Source organism: Buteo buteo, chromosome 10, assembly GCF_964188355.1.
Source record: "Buteo buteo chromosome 10, bButBut1.hap1.1, whole genome shotgun sequence".
NCBI classification, from domain to species: domain Eukaryota; kingdom Metazoa; phylum Chordata; class Aves; order Accipitriformes; family Accipitridae; genus Buteo; species Buteo buteo.
In genome coordinates this window covers 32,731,244-32,748,739 of record NC_134180.1, presented here as the reverse complement: position 1 = coordinate 32,748,739, position 17,496 = coordinate 32,731,244, and the positions used below count along the sequence as shown (strand labels likewise).

Sequence of the window (17,496 nt, the reverse complement as noted above, 5' to 3'; positions counted from 1 at the left end):
TGGTGCGGGCAGGAGACCCGCTTCCCACCCTCGCGCTGCCAGCCCACGGGTGGCAAACACGCCGGGCACCCCTCGCTCCACCCCCCCCCCACCACCATCACGGGCACAGGCAGGGGGTGGACACGCAGCCCATCGCTTTATTGCTACAGGAAAAGGCGACTGTACAAAAATAGAGTTTATCCCTCAAATTTTACAAATAATAGAAAAAGGGGGCTGGGGGCACGGGGCGCCGGGGCGCTGCCCAGGGCTTCACAGCAGCGCTGGGGTTAAATTACACCCGGCCCCTGGGGGCCCAAAGTCATAAATAGGAGCTGCTGCTCGAGAACAATAAATAAATAATTTAGAGTAATAAATAGTTTAGTGCCGCAGCACCGCGGGGGCAGCGGAGGGACCCTGCCACCCCCCTGGGAGCTGGGCAGGGGTCCCGGCGGGTGTCCGTGCCCTGCCGTCCTGCAGAGCACCGGGGGCTGCTGTCAGCCCGGGTGCGGGGCCCCCACCCCACGCTGGTGCAATTTGGCCCTGCTGCACCCCTGTCCTTGGGGACACCCCCTCCCTGCAGGGCAGCTCTGGCCACCGCCAGCCCAGGGTGCCCGAGGGGACAGGGAGGTTTTGCCCCCTTTCTCTCCCCCTCTGAAGCTTGGGTGACACGTGCCCCCAGCTCCCCTAAAGCAGGAGTGCGGGAGCACCAGTCCAGGCAGGGCACAGGCGAGCCAGGCGCTGCTGGTGGACACCGGGCTGGCAGACCCCTGCGAGCAGTGGGGATGCTCCATACCCCCTCCAGCTCCTCTTCCAGGGCTGAGCTGGGGTGCACCTGGGCAGGACCCCACGTAGCTGTCGGCACTAGCTGCTTGGCACTGAGCGGGAGGGGGCTCAGCCACCCAACCCCCCCCCCCCCGTTCACAGCTCCATCTCGCCTCTGTCTCTTGTGGCCATGTAAAACCGGGGGCACCAGCCTCTGCCAGACCCTTCCTCTGAGCGCCGGTGCCACTGCGTGTGGCAAGCTGGGCTCTGCTGGCGTGCGTCAAGCTGGGGCCGAGCCGGCGGCCCCCTCCTCAGCCGATGCAGCTGCACTCGGCTGCCGAGAGCTTCTCCACCGTCTGCCACGTGTTCTGCACGTCCATGAAGGAGACGGCCTCGTAGCGGGTGGGCCGGCAGCAGGGGTGGCTGAGGACCCGCTCCTGCGGCCCCGGGGCGATGAGCTGCTGCCGCAGCAGGCTGCCCAGCGTCAGGTCGTAGTTGCTGCGCGCCCGGTGGCAGGACCCGCTGCAGTACTTGAAGAGCACGATCTCGTCCGAGTTGAAGCCCAGGCCCAGGTCGCGCACCTTCACCATCAGGTTGCGGATGTGGCAGTTGCGCCCACGGGTCCCCCGTGAGGGTTTCCGCATCCCTTTCTTGCCTTTGCCGGCACCCGGCGGCGAGCGCTCGGCACGCAGCAGCAGGTCCTCCGCCAGCTCCCCGGCGCCAGGGCCACCCGTCGTCGCATTGTCCCCTGCACACAGAGGGGACGGCACTGTCAGACCCCATCCCGCACCCGCCGCCCTCCTGGGGCCTGCCGAGCCTGCCTGTCCTCCCGCTGTGACCTGCAGACCCCTCCTGACCACCCACCACGGCACTGGCCGGGTGCCCGCGGGGCAGTGGGGTGGGTGGGCACCCGGCCAAGCATCTTCTCATCCCCAGGGCTCTGCCACCATCCCTGGCATGAAGCAGGGGGCCCCATGAGTTCAGTCCCCCCCAGCCAGGCCCCGATGTGCAGAGGCAGCCCCGCACAGGCTGGGGCTCACCACAGCAGCTCCCAACCCGCCCATGCCCCACGCTCGGGGCTACCGTGCCCAGGCTGGGGGTCCTGCCCCAACACGCACCGTACAGCTGGCTCCAGGCAGCGGCGAGCGGTACCTCCACGCCATCCTCCACAGCCGGGCTGGCGGTGGCCATGCCCTGTGGTGTGGGGGCCGTGTCCAGCGTCTCGTTGCAGTGAGGCATTCGCAGGTTGCCCGCGGCCAGCCCGGCCAGCAGCGAGAGGATGGCGAGGAGCCCCCACAGCGTCCCCTCCTGCAACAAAGCACAGCACAGCGGGGTGAGCCCTGACTGGGGTCCCCACACCAGGGACGAGGCTCCATGAGCTGGGGATGGGGACGTGTGGTCCCAGTCATCGCGGCCAGCCAGACCTGGGCTCACCTTGGGCTGTGGGTGCGTGGTGGGTCCTGCAGGTCTCAGCTCTGGTGGCTCTGCTCGCTGCTCCATGCTGGCTGCAAGTGCAGAGGTGGGGGTCAGCATCCACGCAGAGGGGATTGGGTAGACATTGAGCTGGCCAGCTGGGAGTTGGCACACCTCTCCCCTGCCCCTGCCAAGCATGCCATCCTCTCCCTCACCCCCCAGCACCCCACAACACCTCCTGCACCCCATGCATGACCCCCTCCCCCATCACCTCCCCGCACAGCCAGGCACCCTCGCCACCCTGCGCACCCCTTCCAAGAGATTTGGCGGCTGGGGCAGCCCAGCCTTTGCCCAGCACCTCTCCTCAGGGGGACGCAGCCACCGCCTCATGCGAGCGGCCCGGGATGCCAAGCTGGGCCGTGAGGCAGCGGTTGGGGCTGGGAGCGCTGCGGGGGGGTGCCTTTTCCCATGGCCCTTCCCTGGGAATGTTTTTCTTGCTCGCGGTGGGAGCCTGACCTTGGAAACTCCAAATCCATTAGCGCAGGGTCCCCGGGTGCAGCCACCCCCTGGCCTTGCGCTGGCTCCCCAGCCCGCTGCCTGCGCCGAGCTGGGACGTGCAACCCCAGAGCAGCCCGGGCGAGTGGGGCTGTGAGGGGCAGGCAGGTCCCGTGGGGCCATGGTGGGGCGTGGGGCACCACGCTGGGCTCGCTGTAGTCATTCACCCCAACACCACTGCCCAGCATCTGCTGCCCCGACACACACAGGGGAATTTGGTCCCTGCCATGCATGGTCCCAGTGGAGCTGCAAGCACGGTCTTAGGGGAGGGATGTCCCCTGGGAAGCGCATGGGCGACTCCCAGTCTGCAGCCATATGTTGCACCTCCTTCCCCAGCTCCCCTTGGGTGTCCCAAGCCAGGATCCCCCAGAGGTGGCTCCCAAGGGGGCTTGAACCCTCCTTGGCCCATCTGCTGCATTCCCTGTCTCTCGGGACAGGACTGTCCCCTCGGAGCTCGGTGGCAGTCTGTTCCCCCGTCCCCTCCATGGCTTTGCCCCAGCATGTCCCAGGTGCTTCTGTAGCAAAGCTGGGATGGGACGCACTAAGGAGAGCGCTCCTGGCCAAAAAATGAAGGGACACGGCTGGGCACCGCTGGGACAAGGAGACAAAATCAGTTCCCCAGTCCCCCCAGCATCTCTGGTAATGGTCCCCGAGTCCCCGTTGCCGCATCAGATGCCACCCTGCACTCGCCGCGCCGTGGCAAGGGGCTGCGATGGGCACTGTCAGGCCCGTGTGCCTCCTCCGGGGGCCGTGCACCAGGCAGGATGCGTCCCCGGTGCAGGCAGGGCTGGCACCGGGCCCCCCGGCCCCGCCAGCCGCCGCAGCCTGGCCAAGCACAGCCCACGCAGCACGTCGCTCCCGTGGCGGCCTGTGGCCCCGTGCCAGCCGCTGCCGCCAGGTCATGGTTTTCCCAGGCCGGCACCCTCGGAGGGGCCAGGAGAGGGTCCCCGCGCCCCGCTGGGAGCGGACGGGCCCCCCCCCCGCTCCCCGGTCCCGCGGCCGGCCGCCCCGCCGCGGCCCCTCGGCCCCAGCATCCCGGCGGAACGGGACGGGACGGGACGGGACGGGATAGGACGGGACGGGAGGGAGCAGCCGGTGCAGTTCAGGCTTCTCCCGTCCGGCGGCAGCACGGCCCCAGGCTCTGCGGCGGGAGCGCTGCCGGCGGGGCGCCGGGCGAGGGCAGCCTCCCTTCGCCCCCGGGAGCCCCGGAGCCGGGGCTACGGACGTGCCCCGCCAGTGTCTCCGCAGACGCGGAGCCCCGTCCCCGGGGGCAGCTCCCCGAGCGCGCAGGACCGCAGCCCACGCTGGCCCCGCAGCCCCGCTCGGCCTCTGCTTTCCCCCAGCGTGGGCAAGGCTGAGTCGAGCTCCTGGGCACCCCACGGGGGTGCCAGACCTGCGCCCCCGACGGCAGACCCCCGCACGGCGGGGGATGTGGCTGGGGTCTGCCCCTGCCACGGCTGCGAGAGCCCAGCTGGGCCATTAAGAGGCGCAGGAGCCCTTTTCCAGCATCAGGATCAGGCCCATCCATGGGAACCGCCCCCCGCCACATGTGTCCCCTGCCCGGGGGCTGAGCAGCAGCGTGCTGGGGTAATCCCCGTGCGGGTCACCCCACACCCACTCGCGCACAGCCCCGGCGAGTCCCGCTGCGCACAGGGCGCTGGGGGAGGCGGGAGCCACTCGCGAACCGCATCCACGCGGGGCCAGCGGGTGCCCCAGCCCCGGGGTGAGGGTCTCGGCTCATGGAGTAGCCGCTTTTGGAAGGGGGCTCTGCTGGGGCCTCGCTCGCCGCCGCTCGCCGTGCCGGCCCTGCAGCCGCCGGTCCTGCCCGGCAGCGCGGGGGGATGCCCGGAGAACCCCACGGGCACCTGCGGGCACCGGCGGAGGCCCGGCATCCCACCGCGCTGCCCCTGGCAGAAGGAGTGACGGGGAGGGGGGGGGGGGGATGTCAGAAATCAACCCCACGTGTGACGCGGAGCTGGCACCCGCCCCGCAAAGCCGGGGGAGGCCGGAGTCGGACACGTGGGGCACACGGGCGAGACCAAACTCGGCACCGGCCCGGGGCAAGCAGAGCCGGGGGACACCGGGCGGTGCCGGCCCGGGCACCCCGACCCCGGGGCTCTCCCCCGCCCACCGCCCGGGCAGCCGGGACACAGACCTGCCCGACGTGCCCAAAGGGCCGGGGCGGGAGCCCGGGGAAGAGGCGGGTGAGACCGTCCCCGTGCCCCCCGGGTACCCGCCGCGGGGTCCCGCCTCTCCCCGCCCGCGAAGGGAACCCCGTCCCCGCCGCAGCCCCGAGCTCTTCCCGCCGCCGGGCCGGGCTCGGCACCCCGGGAGCCGCCCGGCGGGGACCTGCCGGGGGGCGGCCCGAGCCCCCTCGGCGCCCCGCGGGTATTGCCGGGGGACGGGCGGCGAAGCGCCCCCCCACCCCGCCCCCCCCCACCCTCCCCCGCAGCCCCGGTACGAGCCGCCGCCGAGGCCCGGAGCCGCCGGCAGGCTGGGGCGGACGCTGCCGCCCGCCGCCCCGGCCCGCACTCACCGTGCCCGCGGCGGGGACCATCCCCCGGGCCGCCGCCTCCCCGCATCGCCTCCGCGCCGGGGCGGGGCGCGGGCGGGGGCCGGCGCTGCCCCGCCGGCACCGGCACCGGCTCCCGCCGCTGCTCCCGGTGCCGCTCCCGCTGCGCCTCGGGGTGCGTGTCCCGGTCGCGGTGGGCCTCGGGGTGCGGTGCCGGTGGCGGCGGGCGGGCGCGCAGTGCGGGGCAGCGGCGGCTCCATCCCGCTCCCGCCGCCGGCGGTGTCAAATTCCAGCCGCCGTCACCTGACCGGTGGGGCGGGCACCGGCACCGGGACCCCGATCCGCGCCGGCACCAGGATCCCGACCGGCGCCCCGACCCGCACGGCGGCGGCACCGGGACTCCGACCCGCACGGGCGCCGGGACCGCCCCGGGACCGCGGCGGCACCGGGATCCCGTCAGCAGCAGCAGCCGCGGCCCGACCCGCATCCGCACCGGCTCCGCGCCGGGGCGCGCACCGCCGCCGAGCTCCCGCGGAGCCTCGCACCCCGCCGGCAGCGGCACCGGCACCGGCACCGGCTCCCCCGGCGGCCCCCGACCCCCGCCACCACCACCCGCCCGCCGGCCGACCCCCGGGCATTGCGGACACCTCTCGGCACCGCCGGGCAGGCGGACGGACGCGCAGCCCGGACGGACGGACAGACGGACGAACGTCCCCCGAGCGGGGCTCCCTGCCTCGACGGCCCGGCCACAGCGCCGGCAGGACGGACGCACGGACAACCCGCGGGGACGAGTTCAGCCCTCCCCGGAGCGCCCCGGGAGCAGAGCCCCGCGGGGACCCCACGCCCGGCGTCGGGCGGGCAGAGCCCCCCCCGGGGGTCCCCTCGCACAGAGCGGGGCCGCCCGGGCCCGATGGGTTTGGGGCGGCGGAGGGTGGGGGGGGGGGGCAGAGCGGGGGACCATTCGGGCAGCGCCTGGGCCGCGGCGGGGCCGGCCGGCGTCCCACGCACGGCGGGCCACCGCGGGCCACCGGTGCGCCTGGCGCTCACGTCCGGCCTCGGCGGAGGAGGAGTCCGGCCTCCCCGCCCTGCCTCCCCGCCCGCCCGCGCCCCGCGGCCACGGCCCCACGGGCGCCCCGCGGCCGGGTCCACCCCGGCGGGGCCGCCCGCCGCCGGGCTCCTTACCTCCGCCGTCTCCCTGCCTCCCTCCGCCGGGGCCGTCGCAGGCCCCGGGGACATGGGGGCCGGCTGGCGAGCCGAGCCGAGCCCGTGCGAGTCCTTACGTCACCGCCCAGGGCCCTCCACGTCCATCCCGGGGCTCTCAAGTGCTCCTTGCAAACGTGCCAAATCCCGGGGCCGCCTCCGCTCGGCCCCGCTTCACACGTGCTCCCCTGGCCGGAGCCGGCCGCCGGGGCCGGGCGAGCCCCCCCGGGGCCAGCCCTCATGGCCCGCCGGCCCCCCGGGCCCTGCCCGCGGCGGGGTCCGGAGGCGTTCGGGCGGGCGGCGCGCCCCGGGATGCCGCCGGCCGTGTCATCTGCCCCGGCAGCGCTCGGCCGCCTCGGCGCAACCTCCCCGGGCTTATATAACTCCCCGGCTGGAGCCGGGCCAGCGGCTCGATCGCCGGCTGCGCCGTGGCTGCACGCCGGCCCCGGGTCGCCCGTGGGGTCTGCCCCGGCACCCGGGTCCGTCCGTCCCCGTCCCCCACCACCACCACCACCGCGTGGCGTTAACTGCTTCCCCGCCGCACGGCAGGCCGGACCCCACGGTCCTGCGGCGGGGAGGGCCGGCCGGCGCGTGCGAGCCGCCGGCGGAGCCGGCCGCCTCGTCTTGTCTCATCTCGCCGGATTATCCGGCGCGGGGATGACAAGTCCCGCGTCCCTCCTGCGGCATCACCTGCCAGGGAATGTGCTGACACGGGCGGCGCCGGCTAAGCCGTCCTCGCCGCCGCTGGCGGGGACGGTGGAGGTGGCACGCGGCCCGGAGCTGCTGCCCCAGCTCTGGCGTGGCACCGCGTGGTCGCCCCCCTGCTCCCAGCACTCCCAGCGCGGGCAGCTTGGCCGGGCCCGCGGCCGTGGGTGGCTTCACACCTGCTAGCGGGACCGCGTGGGAGGGTGGGCTGTGCCGTGGGGTGCCATGGGGCCACGCTGCCCCACAGCTGTGGCCTGAGGCTGCTCCCATCCGCAATGGAGCTGGCAGAGGTGATGCCCCGGGGGCCTTGGCCCAGCAGAGGTTCGGAGGCCCAGGAGCACCCCTGGCGCGGGGAATCAGCCGGGGCAGGGGACAGGGGACACGAACAGCGTCCTCTGCTTTGCCGGGCTGCAGGCTAACAGGGCTGCCTGCTTGGAAAGTTTCCGTGCAAGTGGCATGTCCTGCTCCAGGTTGCCTGGCTGTCGCCGGGGGCTGGCACTGGCCACAGGCCTCCTCATGCAGGGGGAGCTGCCTGGGAGAGGCTGCCAACAGAGCAGGAGGGGAGGGCTGCCTCCCCCACGGACAGCCCTCGGAGCTTGGAGGCAGCCCCAAGTGCTGGCTCACCCCAGGGGTTACCCCATTCCCTCCCACGTTCCCCGTGGGTTGGGTTGGTCCTCATGTCCCCAGGGCGCAGCCGGGAGCTGCTGTGGGTGTGCTGGTGGTGGGCAGGGGACTGTGAGGGGCACGGCACAGGGGGATATCCAGGCGACCCCATACGGGTGGGCCCACGGTGTACCCGGTCCTGTGAATGGGGTGGCTGTGCAAAAGCCTGGCGTCTGCCCTCTTCCAGGTGTGCTCCCTTCGTGGCCGCTGCCCCAGACACCTGGGGGCCCTGGCTCCCCCCTCTGGCCCTGCCCCTGGGAGATGTGCCCCCGCTGCTGCTGTCAGCCCCGCTGATGTCCTGCCAGCGGCACCTCCTCCCTCTCTACCCGAGATCACAGTGGCAGGAGGTGGCACAGCCCAGTGCTGTGCCTGAATCCGGGCACTGCTCTCTCCCCTTGGGCTCTCACAAGTATCGGCTCTGCCCTGGGGAGTGCTGAGCGTGGGCCGGGCCCCACAGGGTGCTGGGGTGCAGGGCAGGGTCCCCAGCCCCACAGGTCTCCAGACAGATGGGTGACCTGCTCCCTGGCTGCCGCTGGCAGCAGCTGGCTTGGTGCCTCCCAAGGCACCACCTGCATCAGCCTGTGCTCCTGCACCCCCAGGGTTGGGATGTCCCCGTGTCCCTTGTCTGGTCTGGAATGAGCCTTGCAGGGCCAGGGCCCACTGTGACATCTTTCCCCGAAGGTGCCACCCTTGCGTGAGGTGGGATGGAGGTGATGTGGTCCACTCAGATGGTAGGACTGAGCACGCCGTGGCTGCTGCTGTGCCTGTGTGAGGCTGTGGCTTGGTGTGACAAAACACGTGGGAGACAGCTGTGATGCAGACGGCCCAACCGGTTGCACCGTCCCCATCTCAGCAGTGACAAGGCTCCTTTGGGGACACCTGCTCCAGAACAAGTGCCCTTGTCTCTGCTGACCTGAACGTCCCACGGGCCGTCCCTATGTGCCCCAGTCCCAGGCTGCGTACTCTCCCCCTCCAGAGCCCTCCCAAGGCCAGGACGGGGCATGGGCCACCGCTGGGGCTGGCCCAGCCCGATGGCAGCGGTGAGCCTGCTCTTTAACGGCTGGGAAGAGAGGAGGGCAGGAAGGAGGGTTTCAGCAGCTCCAGCATTTCCTCTCCGGGAGGGATCTGGAACTTGCAGCCACGCACCGGGGAGGGCTGGGCGGTTGCCTCTGCAGTGTCCCATCGGTGCTGGCAGGAAGCCACCCCTTGCGTTTAGGAGCTGGCGGGTCTGGCAGACCGGTCACCCACCTGGAAGCAGCCACCCCATTCCCCCGGGTGATGGGACTGTCGCCGACTCCTGTGGCTCCGGAAGCCCCGTGGCATCGCCGGGGTTTGCTGTAGGAGTTACGCTCCTCCTGCTGGGACCTGGCAGGTGTCGGAGCCAGTCACAGCCTCAGCCCCCGGCTTCCTAAAACGCTTCCTTCCTGGACGCTGCGGCGAGAAGGTCACTTGGCCGGACACCTGCCTTTGTTGGGGCCGCACCCAGCCCAATTGCTGCCGTGACCCTCGGCGGAAAGCCACCCCGCTGGCAAGGAGTCCCTGAGAGAGCGGGCAGAGTCGCAGGCAGCCCGTCCAGGGCAGGACAAGCCCCCACCCCTCTGCCCTCTGACATGACATTCGCCCAACCCGCGAACCCCTCTCCCACCCCTCAGGTCACCTGCAAGGAGGAGCACAGCCCTCTCCTGTCCCCAGCACCAGGCCAGTGGCGTCGGCCAGCTGCAGCTCCCGGCAGCTGCCTCTGGGTTACTGTGCTGGAGGAATCAGCAGTGAAACCAGGCTGGGGACAGCCCAAGCAGGGGAATCCCTCTGCCTCCCCTAAGAAAGGCCAAAGGCAGCAGAAGAAAGAGGCCAGCCAAGCTTGTTTGATAGCTTTATTGCTTCTGTGATATGACTGAATTGATGTGACATAAGCTGGCTTGGAGGAGCCTGCAAGACTCTTGCCCTCCCTGCCTACAGGGGAAATTAAAAAAAATTGGAGAAACTAAAACTAATTTTAAAAACTCATTGAGTTCTTGCATCTCAGCTTGGTACAGTACCGGCGAGCGCACTGGCCTTTGGAGTGAGTCCCTGTGCAGGCTGTGCAAGGAGCCAGTGCCCGGAGGGGCTGGGTAGTAGCCGGGTCACCCGCACCGAAGGACGCATCTCGTAATACTGCATGTGATACACGCTTGGACTGATGGCACGTGCTGCGCTGGTGCCGGTGGAGCTCAGCGTGGCGGCCAGGCAGTCTGGAAGCCCTTGCCCATCCCTGCTGCTGCCTGTACCCAGCCTGCCTGCCCCTGTTCGCTACAGACAGACAGACGGCCCTGTCCTGACACCTTCCCCCTCTCCCAGGAGCGCCCACACTGAGGGGTAAAGCAGCACGGCAGGGCCTCCCTGCTGCTCCCTCCCAGGAAAGGCAGATGCTGGAAGCCCAGAGATGCTGGGCTGAGGGATGCTGGGCCACAGAGGATCCCACGGCTGGCTCCTGCTCCCTGGCCATGGTGCCTCCGTTTGGCACGTGTGAGCTTGAGGCCACAGCACGGCCAGCCCTAACAGGGTGAGCTGGCGCAGGGATCCCGACGCCAGGGTGGTGGGCCCTGGGGAGGGCTGTACACCACGAATGCATGAGCAGCCTGTGCTCATGGTGTGGTCAGCGCAGCAGCAGCTCTCTGGCAGCCGCTCTCCCCCGGAGCAGCATGTGCTGGCTGGCCTGCAGCTCCCCAGACCTGCTCTCTGCACCAGCTGGAGCAAAACCCCGCTGCGGTAGCTGGCTCCCCGACCTCCCTGCACTCCTCCGGCCTCTCTCTAAGCGGGTTCCCTGCCACCCGAGTGGCCTTCTGCACCGCAGCGCGTCAGAGGCGCCAGGCAACCCCGCTCTATATTTAGGCTGTGGAGAATTCCCCTGGGCTCTCCCTTCTGAGCTGAAAAGGTGAGTCACTGCGAGGGAGAGGCCAAGACTCACATCCGTCCCACTGACCCTGCTCTGACCTGCGCGCACCGCTCTGAGCTGGCAGGACTGCAGCGTTTCGGAGGGCGGGAGGTGGCTGCAGGTGCACACGGGGAGGCAGCCAAAGGAACGGCATCCAGGAACGAAACCCAGTGCTGCGCGCTGCTCCCGGGGCTGGGGTGCACGCCCCCACTGCCCGGCCATAGGGCTGCTCCATGGGTGTGCTTGCCCCACCGCTGTCAAATGGGACAGTGAGTTAGAGGGGAGCCTTTGGCCCTCAAATAACCCCACATCCTCTCTTTCCTTCTGCTTGCAGGTGGTCCTGACCCACCACAGTCACCCTGGGCCATGTGCTCATCTATTCAGCCTGGGCACTTTTGCCTGGAGGCCCCCACCAAGGTGGAGGGAAGGGCTTGGAGTCACCTCCCTGGACTGCAGGGACAGCTTCCCATCAGGACCTCTCCCTGGCCGTGGTGGGGAGCTGGGACACGAGGGAAAGCAGAGCAGCAGCTATGCTCTCTCCTTGGACCTGGAGCCAGTGAACTGGAAGATAAAGGTGCCCTGTAGCTTTGTAGTGTTCAATAAAGCAGACTAAATCAAATTAATGCCATCACAAGCCTCTGTTGCGGTGCTTCACCCAGGCGGTGGAGAGGAGCCCAGCACGGACACCGAAGGCTCTTCACACCCCCCCCCTCCTCCTCCTCCTGGCTTCAGCCACCTGCTCTCTGGCATCTCAGCTCACTGTAGCGTATGGATGCAGCTCATCACCCCATCATCCCTGTCCCGGGGCTCCCACAGCAGCTGGTTAAAAACCCAGTTCAAGCACCAAGGTGGAGGGCAGATGCCCACCTTTCCCCAGCCACAATCTTGGCCAGGTCCAGCCCAGGCACCCCCACTGCCATCGTGGCAGGGACTCTACAGACGACGGTCCCAGGTCCATGCTGACACACAGGAACTGCAAAGGGAGTGCCGCCTGGCAAGAGCCATGGAAATCCAGTCCCTTGGGCTCCTTGAGCAGGAAAAACAAATTGGGGGAGAATATTCAAAGGAGTATCTGCCACAGCATATGCTCAAAAACCTGCTGGAAACCTCAGCTCTCCAAGCTTGAAACTTCACAGAGCACCCTGAGGGGAGGCATGTACCGGGGGGAGCAGGGACCACCTGGCTGGGAGGCCAGAGGGACAGCAGAAGGGACATGGGAAGGAGGAAAGGGAGAGCCTCCCAGCATCTGTCTTCTGCAGCCTGGAAGGGGCAGGCAAGCAGCAGCCATGACCAGAAGCTGGACAGGACTTGTCCCTGAGCAAGCTCCTTGGCTATGGGCACACCACACAGGAGAGGCTCCTGAGGGTCACATTGCACGCTGGTCTGTGGGCAGCACCCAGCACCATGTCCTGAGAGCTGCCTCTGCCTGCTGCCTGGTCTCAAACCATTCCATACAGTTTGCTCCTCTGCCTCACACCTGAGTCACTGCCTGCCCCTCCTGCACGTCCCCTCTGGGGTCTCAGCACCAGAGCCACAGCCCCCTGCAAGTCAGCGGGAGCAGAGGCGGCCCAGGGGAACCATGCGAGCCCTGCTCTGAGCATCCCTTGTCCACGTTCGGGCCATGTTCGGGCCAAGTTCTTCCTTGAGGTCAGAGCAAGGCAGACTGCAATCCTTGGGCTACGTCAGATGCAGCGCCAGGACCATGAGCCCAGCCAGCATCTTTCCGGGATCCCCCTCTGCTGACCCCAGCACTGGCTGGCTGCACGCTGGTGCCTCAACACACAGGGGCTTGGCTCAGGACAGTGCCCATGGGTGCAGTCCAGCACGTTCCATGCTAGGAAAGCGTGGGAGCCAATTTCCACCTGTAACCATTCCCCTGGCAATCCCCTTTCTGCCCACGCTCTCCAGGTTGATGAGACCACCCTGCTGTCCTCACACTCAGCTACGTTGCTCAGTTTATTTCAGCTCCTCTGAAATACGTATACAAATCAAATGTGCAAATACTGCATCTCGGGACCAAGACGGCAAAGGAAGGGATGCACTCCTGAGAGCAGGAGGAGCAGCAGTGCTAGAGCAGCACAGGAGGAGCTTGGAAACGAAGTGAGCAGGGGCCGAGCAGAGAGTGAGGGTTCCCAGCAGGCACCCATCTGTGCCAGCAGGTTCCATCATCACTGAGGTCACACGTCGCTTAAATAGGGAACATGATCGAGTCTTGAACATAAACATCTTCGGCGGCCTGCTCTCAAACTGTAAAGCTTCAGATCTCTGCGCAAGATCTGACCTTCCAAAGAATAAATTACACATTTCCCACACAAAAATAAAGCGAGATGCTGTCCAGAAACGGTGACACCAATCTGCACGGACTCCACGGGGGCCCTGCACAGCAGGCACAAACCGAGAGGCCTGAAAGCCTTGAGCACAACGAGGCAGGCTCCTCAGTGCCATGACAGGCAGGAAGGTGGGGAGGGTCTGCTGCAGGCAGAGAAAGCCATTCGCTCCCTGCTCCACCTTGGGGTCAGGACAGAGGCAGAGCAGGGCAAATGGCTATGGAAAAGGCAGCCAAGTAAGTGGCTGCTGCTGCCGCCTCTACGCAGGAAGCAAGGAAAAGTGCAGAAAAACAAACCCGTGCTCATCTCCATCCAGAAGCTCCAAGTGGAGAACGAGGGAAAGCCATTATTCTCCCTTCGAATTACAGCAGCACCAGCGACACCGAAGTTTTGGACGGATTTGTTTTCCTGGGGAAAGGTCTGAGGCCGGTGACAACGCAGATGGAGCATGGAGACGCCGGGCTTTTCGCAGGGCTGTGCACAAGCAGACTTTGCTTTGCACTTGGTATTTCTAGTATGATTCCAGCAGAGTTTCTTTTAAAAAATAATACTTTGTACATTCAGGCATTGCTGCCTCGGGGCAGCATCACCTCCCATTTGGCACAAATCGTTTTATTCACAAACCTTTCTTCTCTCTCCTGAGTCTTTCCTGTTTAATTCAGGACACAGAAGATCCGTCTGCAATGCAGAGTTCAAGAACTGCCCACTCAGCCCCTTGCCCACCTCCTGTCAGCTCTAGGCCTGGAGGCAGCAGATGCAACCCTCGTGCAAACTGGCAACGCGAGAGGGTCTTCCCAGAGCACCTGGGCATCTCTGTGTGTCTTCAGTGAGGTGGGATTCTTGCGGGGGGCTGCCAGTGCCTGCTCCCAGAGCTGCAGCGTGCGTCTTCGTCTCCTCCCTTGGAGGCAGTGGCTGCAGCCACTCAAATCCCACTAGTTAGGTCAGTGATAACTCGGGCTTTCACCAGCTTCCGCAGGAACTCCTTCTCCCGCTGGATGTTGTGCGTCCAGGACTGGAAGGAAATGGGAGAGACAGGAGGTCAGCAGCTATCCTAGCCAAGCATGCTCCCGTCCCCCACGTTGCGGGAGACTCCAGCTGGGGCAGGGCAGTGGTTTCTGCCAAGGAGACAGACCCCGCTGCAGACCAGAAGAGCCCTTGCAGACCAAGGGCCTTCTCTTATCTAAAGCCGATGCAGCCAGCAGGGTCAGACCTGTGTACCTGAGGTAGGAGGTCTTGCTGTGGGCTGCGTGAAGTTTTTTTGGCACAGTGAGATCGGGGCAACCCAGGTACCTTGGGCAGATGTAGCTGGTTACAGTGCCCTCCCAAGCCACCGCACACAAGAGTCCATGAGCGCAGAATTAACGGCGATGTATGGCAGGGAACAGAGCTGGCAGAGAACACGGTGGCAGGACACGTTTGTACACAGCTTCCTGCCAAGGGAGGTCTCTGGGGAATGCATGGGGGTGCATGCAGCTGAAAAGCCCCAAGACCAGCCCCATCAAGGCCGGCTCTTGCCTTCTGCTAGCCCTATCAAGAGGAAATCACATGCTAAAGGTTACACTAACACAATGTGAAGGATGAAATGGTCACATCTCCCAGCCAGGCATTTCAGGGCAGTGAGTGATTGCTATAGCTGGTGTCAGCCCACCCAGATGTGTTCCCCGCAGCAGGCGTTAGCTGTGATCACAGCATCTGCCATCACCCCCCTGCACTTAATGCGGGCGTGCATTAATGAAAGTAGTAAGTGGTTTGTCTCCCTGGGGAGACCAAGGCACAGCAGGGAAAAGCAACTTTCCCCAATATCTCCCAACAGGACAAGAATCCCAATAAATGAATCCAGTTCTCCAGCACAGTGGTCTGGCCAGCAGGTAACCTGAGCTCTAAATAAGATCTGGACCATGATAAAATCAGTCTACAGGAGCCTCCCTGAAATGGCCTCAAACCAACAAAGCGCCAGCCCAACAAGCCCTCTGAGGGCACTCTGTCATAGGTATCTAAACCCAGTTTACCCACTGCAAAACCGTGGGCACCTGCCTGCAAAGCACTGGTTGTACCCATCACACACAATGTGCATGTGGCTCTCCTGTCATCTGCTGCTTGGCCTGTCTTGTCCTGTCCAGGATGAGCAGCTCTCAGCCACAACTGCTGTGTGGCACTGACAGCCCTGGTCATGGTGTGCAGCCTGCTGCCAAGAGGTCCAAGGGACTGGAGGTCCCTCTCTAGATCTCCAGCACATTTGGAAATACCTCTCTTGCTGCTACTATGCATTTACAAGCCACTTCCATCCCCTCAATGCACAGGAATGATGACAGTTAAAGCTGCTAAGGAAAGTTCAGGCAGGTCTTATCTTGTAACCTGTGTTCAAAAGAAGTCTTTGAGTTCCTCTGCTTCCACTGACAGTTACCTGAATGCTGCAAAGGGTGCACCAGCACTGGGAACAACAGGGCCACATGTGGTAAACCGTGCTAGTGCTCTTTGGGACTCTGAAAATGCGGAAGACCCCATCTCTAAACTGAAAAGACGCTGTGCAGAAACAACTTAGTGCTTGGCTTCTGCTAGCATAAAAGCAGAAACTGAAAACTGGCACTGGGAAGAAAGCTGGCTCATAAAAGGAAAAAAGCAGGAATTTCAGAAAGCAGCAGTGGAAGCGATGGTGGTGCAGAGCAGAGGGAGCTGGGAGAACAGGGCTGTGTGTGCCTGTCACTTGGAGCCAGAAAGCCAGGATCCCCTAATGTGCTGGAAACAGTCCCACATGTGGCATGTCAGCTGGGGGTCCCAGGCTTGGCCCCCACCACGCAGCAGTGCCTCTTCTGACAACACAGCCCCTTGCTAGGAACGCACGGCACCGGCAGAGGCAGCCAAGTGTGCGCGTGTGCTCCTGCCAACAGGCAGCGAGCAGCTGTCTGCTGGCACAGAGGCCACGCTGGGAACACCAGGTCTCAATGCATTTACTTACATCTGGCTGGGCTTGTTGTTCAAAGCCTATCTGGAGCACCAGGGAGCCTGATGTGCCTGATACGTCATAGCACAATCTGATCCCTCCTTCACGTCTTTCAGCCTCATCAAACAGTATGAGAAGCCAACCGGTTTCACCCAGGGCAACCTGCTTGCGTCCCTTGGTAACTGGGGAAGCAGCCACTTCCAGGCAAACTCAAACCACTTAAAACGTCACCTCAGGCCACATTCAAGTGCCTCATCTGATGGCAAGAGGAAATCTGCTTTGCGAAAGGTGCAAGTGGAGCAGGAATATAAGCACAGGAGGTGGATAATAAAACTTTGGGTGATACGATTGCAGTCTCTCACATTACAGCTAGGTCTGGCTCCAGCACTGACTGCAGGGCTGCTGGCAAGACCTATAAACCTCTGGCTGTTCAGCATCCAGGCTGCTCTATACCCCGGGCACTGCAACAAACTCCTCTCTCCAAGCAGAAAGTCACATGTAAGGGAATTCAGCCTCCCACTTGATCCATGAATCTTAGCGGTGTCCAGGGCAGTACTCTCAAATGTTTTGTGGCTGAATGTAAGACCACGGCAGAAAAGGATTCCCTGGTGAGGATGGGCTTTCGTCCCTCCCAAAGAGCACTAGCAGGGCGCTCGGTGTGGTGCTGCTCCCCCCACGCCCGACAGCAACACCGGCAGGGGGGATGAGGCATGTCTTCAACACCAGCTCCAGTTACTGATTACAGGAGAGGGACTCACCCCACTGACAGACAGAGCTAATCAGGCGAAGGAAGCTGCATTCCAGCATCAGCGGCAGCAGTGGGGAGAAGAGCCGGAGCAGAATTCTCAAAAATGCCAGAGAGAGGCAGGCACCTCACTCCCATTGCCCCAACAGGGGAAAATCAACAAAATACACCCTAAACTCCAGCAGGTTTTAGGGTGTATACACCCTAAATAGCACCCTGGATAGCACAGCCTGGGTAACACACACTGTCAGCAGGACTTGGCAGGCGAGAGGGCTCTGTGAGCTGGCTACAGGGTCTTATGAAAAGCCAGGTCTTGGCAGGCTCAGGTTTGCTTTGGGGCCAGGACCACATTATGGCTGTTGTAAGGGGAAGTTCTCTTTTGCCACCCCTCACTGGGTATGCCAAGGTGCTCTGTGTAACCAAGCTTGCAGGCAAGTTGTCCTGGAAATCTTTCAGGTGACGCAGTGTCCTGAGCTGCATCAGGATGATAAGAGGCAACGGTCTGGCCACCTGTGTCCCCACAAACAGGGCTGTGCTGTCAGAGTGCTCATTTTGACATTTTAAGCAGAGGATTGTGAGCAGGACCTGTGCCTGGAGGATGATTACATGAAGCAGCTGCAATGTTGGTGGTTTATTCCTGCTACTCCTGCAAAGAAGCCTTTTCCTGCCCGCGGATGCTGGATGCACTTTGGCTGCGCTGGCAAGATGCTCACTGTCCCTTCTGACTGCTTTGACCTTCTTCCCGTGCACACCGAGCCATTACTGCCTCATTTCCTATTCCTG

The 17,496-nt window shown here is 64.9% G+C and overlaps 2 protein-coding genes across 13 annotated transcripts in view; both read right to left on the bottom strand.

Moving 5' to 3' along the window:
* Positions 1–117: 117 nt before the first annotated feature.
* ARTN (artemin) lies at positions 118–5,718 on the bottom strand. Its single transcript, XM_075037585.1, has 4 exons — positions 5,246–5,718; positions 2,176–2,246; positions 1,860–2,049; positions 118–1,489 (listed from the first exon to the last, which is right to left on the bottom strand). Exons 1-4 carry the CDS (start codon positions 5,706–5,708, stop codon positions 1,053–1,055), a joined length of 1,161 nt encoding a protein of 386 aa, XP_074893686.1. The 5' UTR covers positions 5,709–5,718; the 3' UTR covers positions 118–1,052.
* A 3,927-nt stretch (positions 5,719–9,645) lies between these two features.
* Positions 9,646–17,496, bottom strand: part of ST3GAL3 (ST3 beta-galactoside alpha-2,3-sialyltransferase 3) — a 194,393-nt gene continuing 186,542 nt past the window's right edge. For all 12 annotated transcript variants that reach the window (XM_075039262.1, XM_075039267.1, XM_075039265.1 and 9 more), the window contains one exon: positions 9,646–14,039. In XM_075039262.1, coding sequence (XP_074895363.1) covers positions 13,950–14,039 — 90 coding nt within the window. In that variant the 3' untranslated portion in view covers positions 9,646–13,949. The remainder of the gene's footprint in view (positions 14,040–17,496) is intronic.

Excerpts from the sequence above, each read along its gene's own strand:
- ARTN (XM_075037585.1), bottom strand. The coding sequence starts at position 5,708 with ATGCGGGTCGGGCCGCGGCTGCTGCTGCTGACGGGATCCCGGTGCCGC. Across the intron at positions 2,050-2,175 it reads CCACGCACCCACAGCCCAAG|GAGGGGACGCTGTGGGGGCT; the intron begins GTGAGCCCAGGT and ends GCTTTGTTGCAG. Across the intron at positions 1,490-1,859 it reads TGCCTGGAGCCAGCTGTACG|GGGACAATGCGACGACGGGT; the intron begins GTGCGTGTTGGG and ends CTCTGTGTGCAG.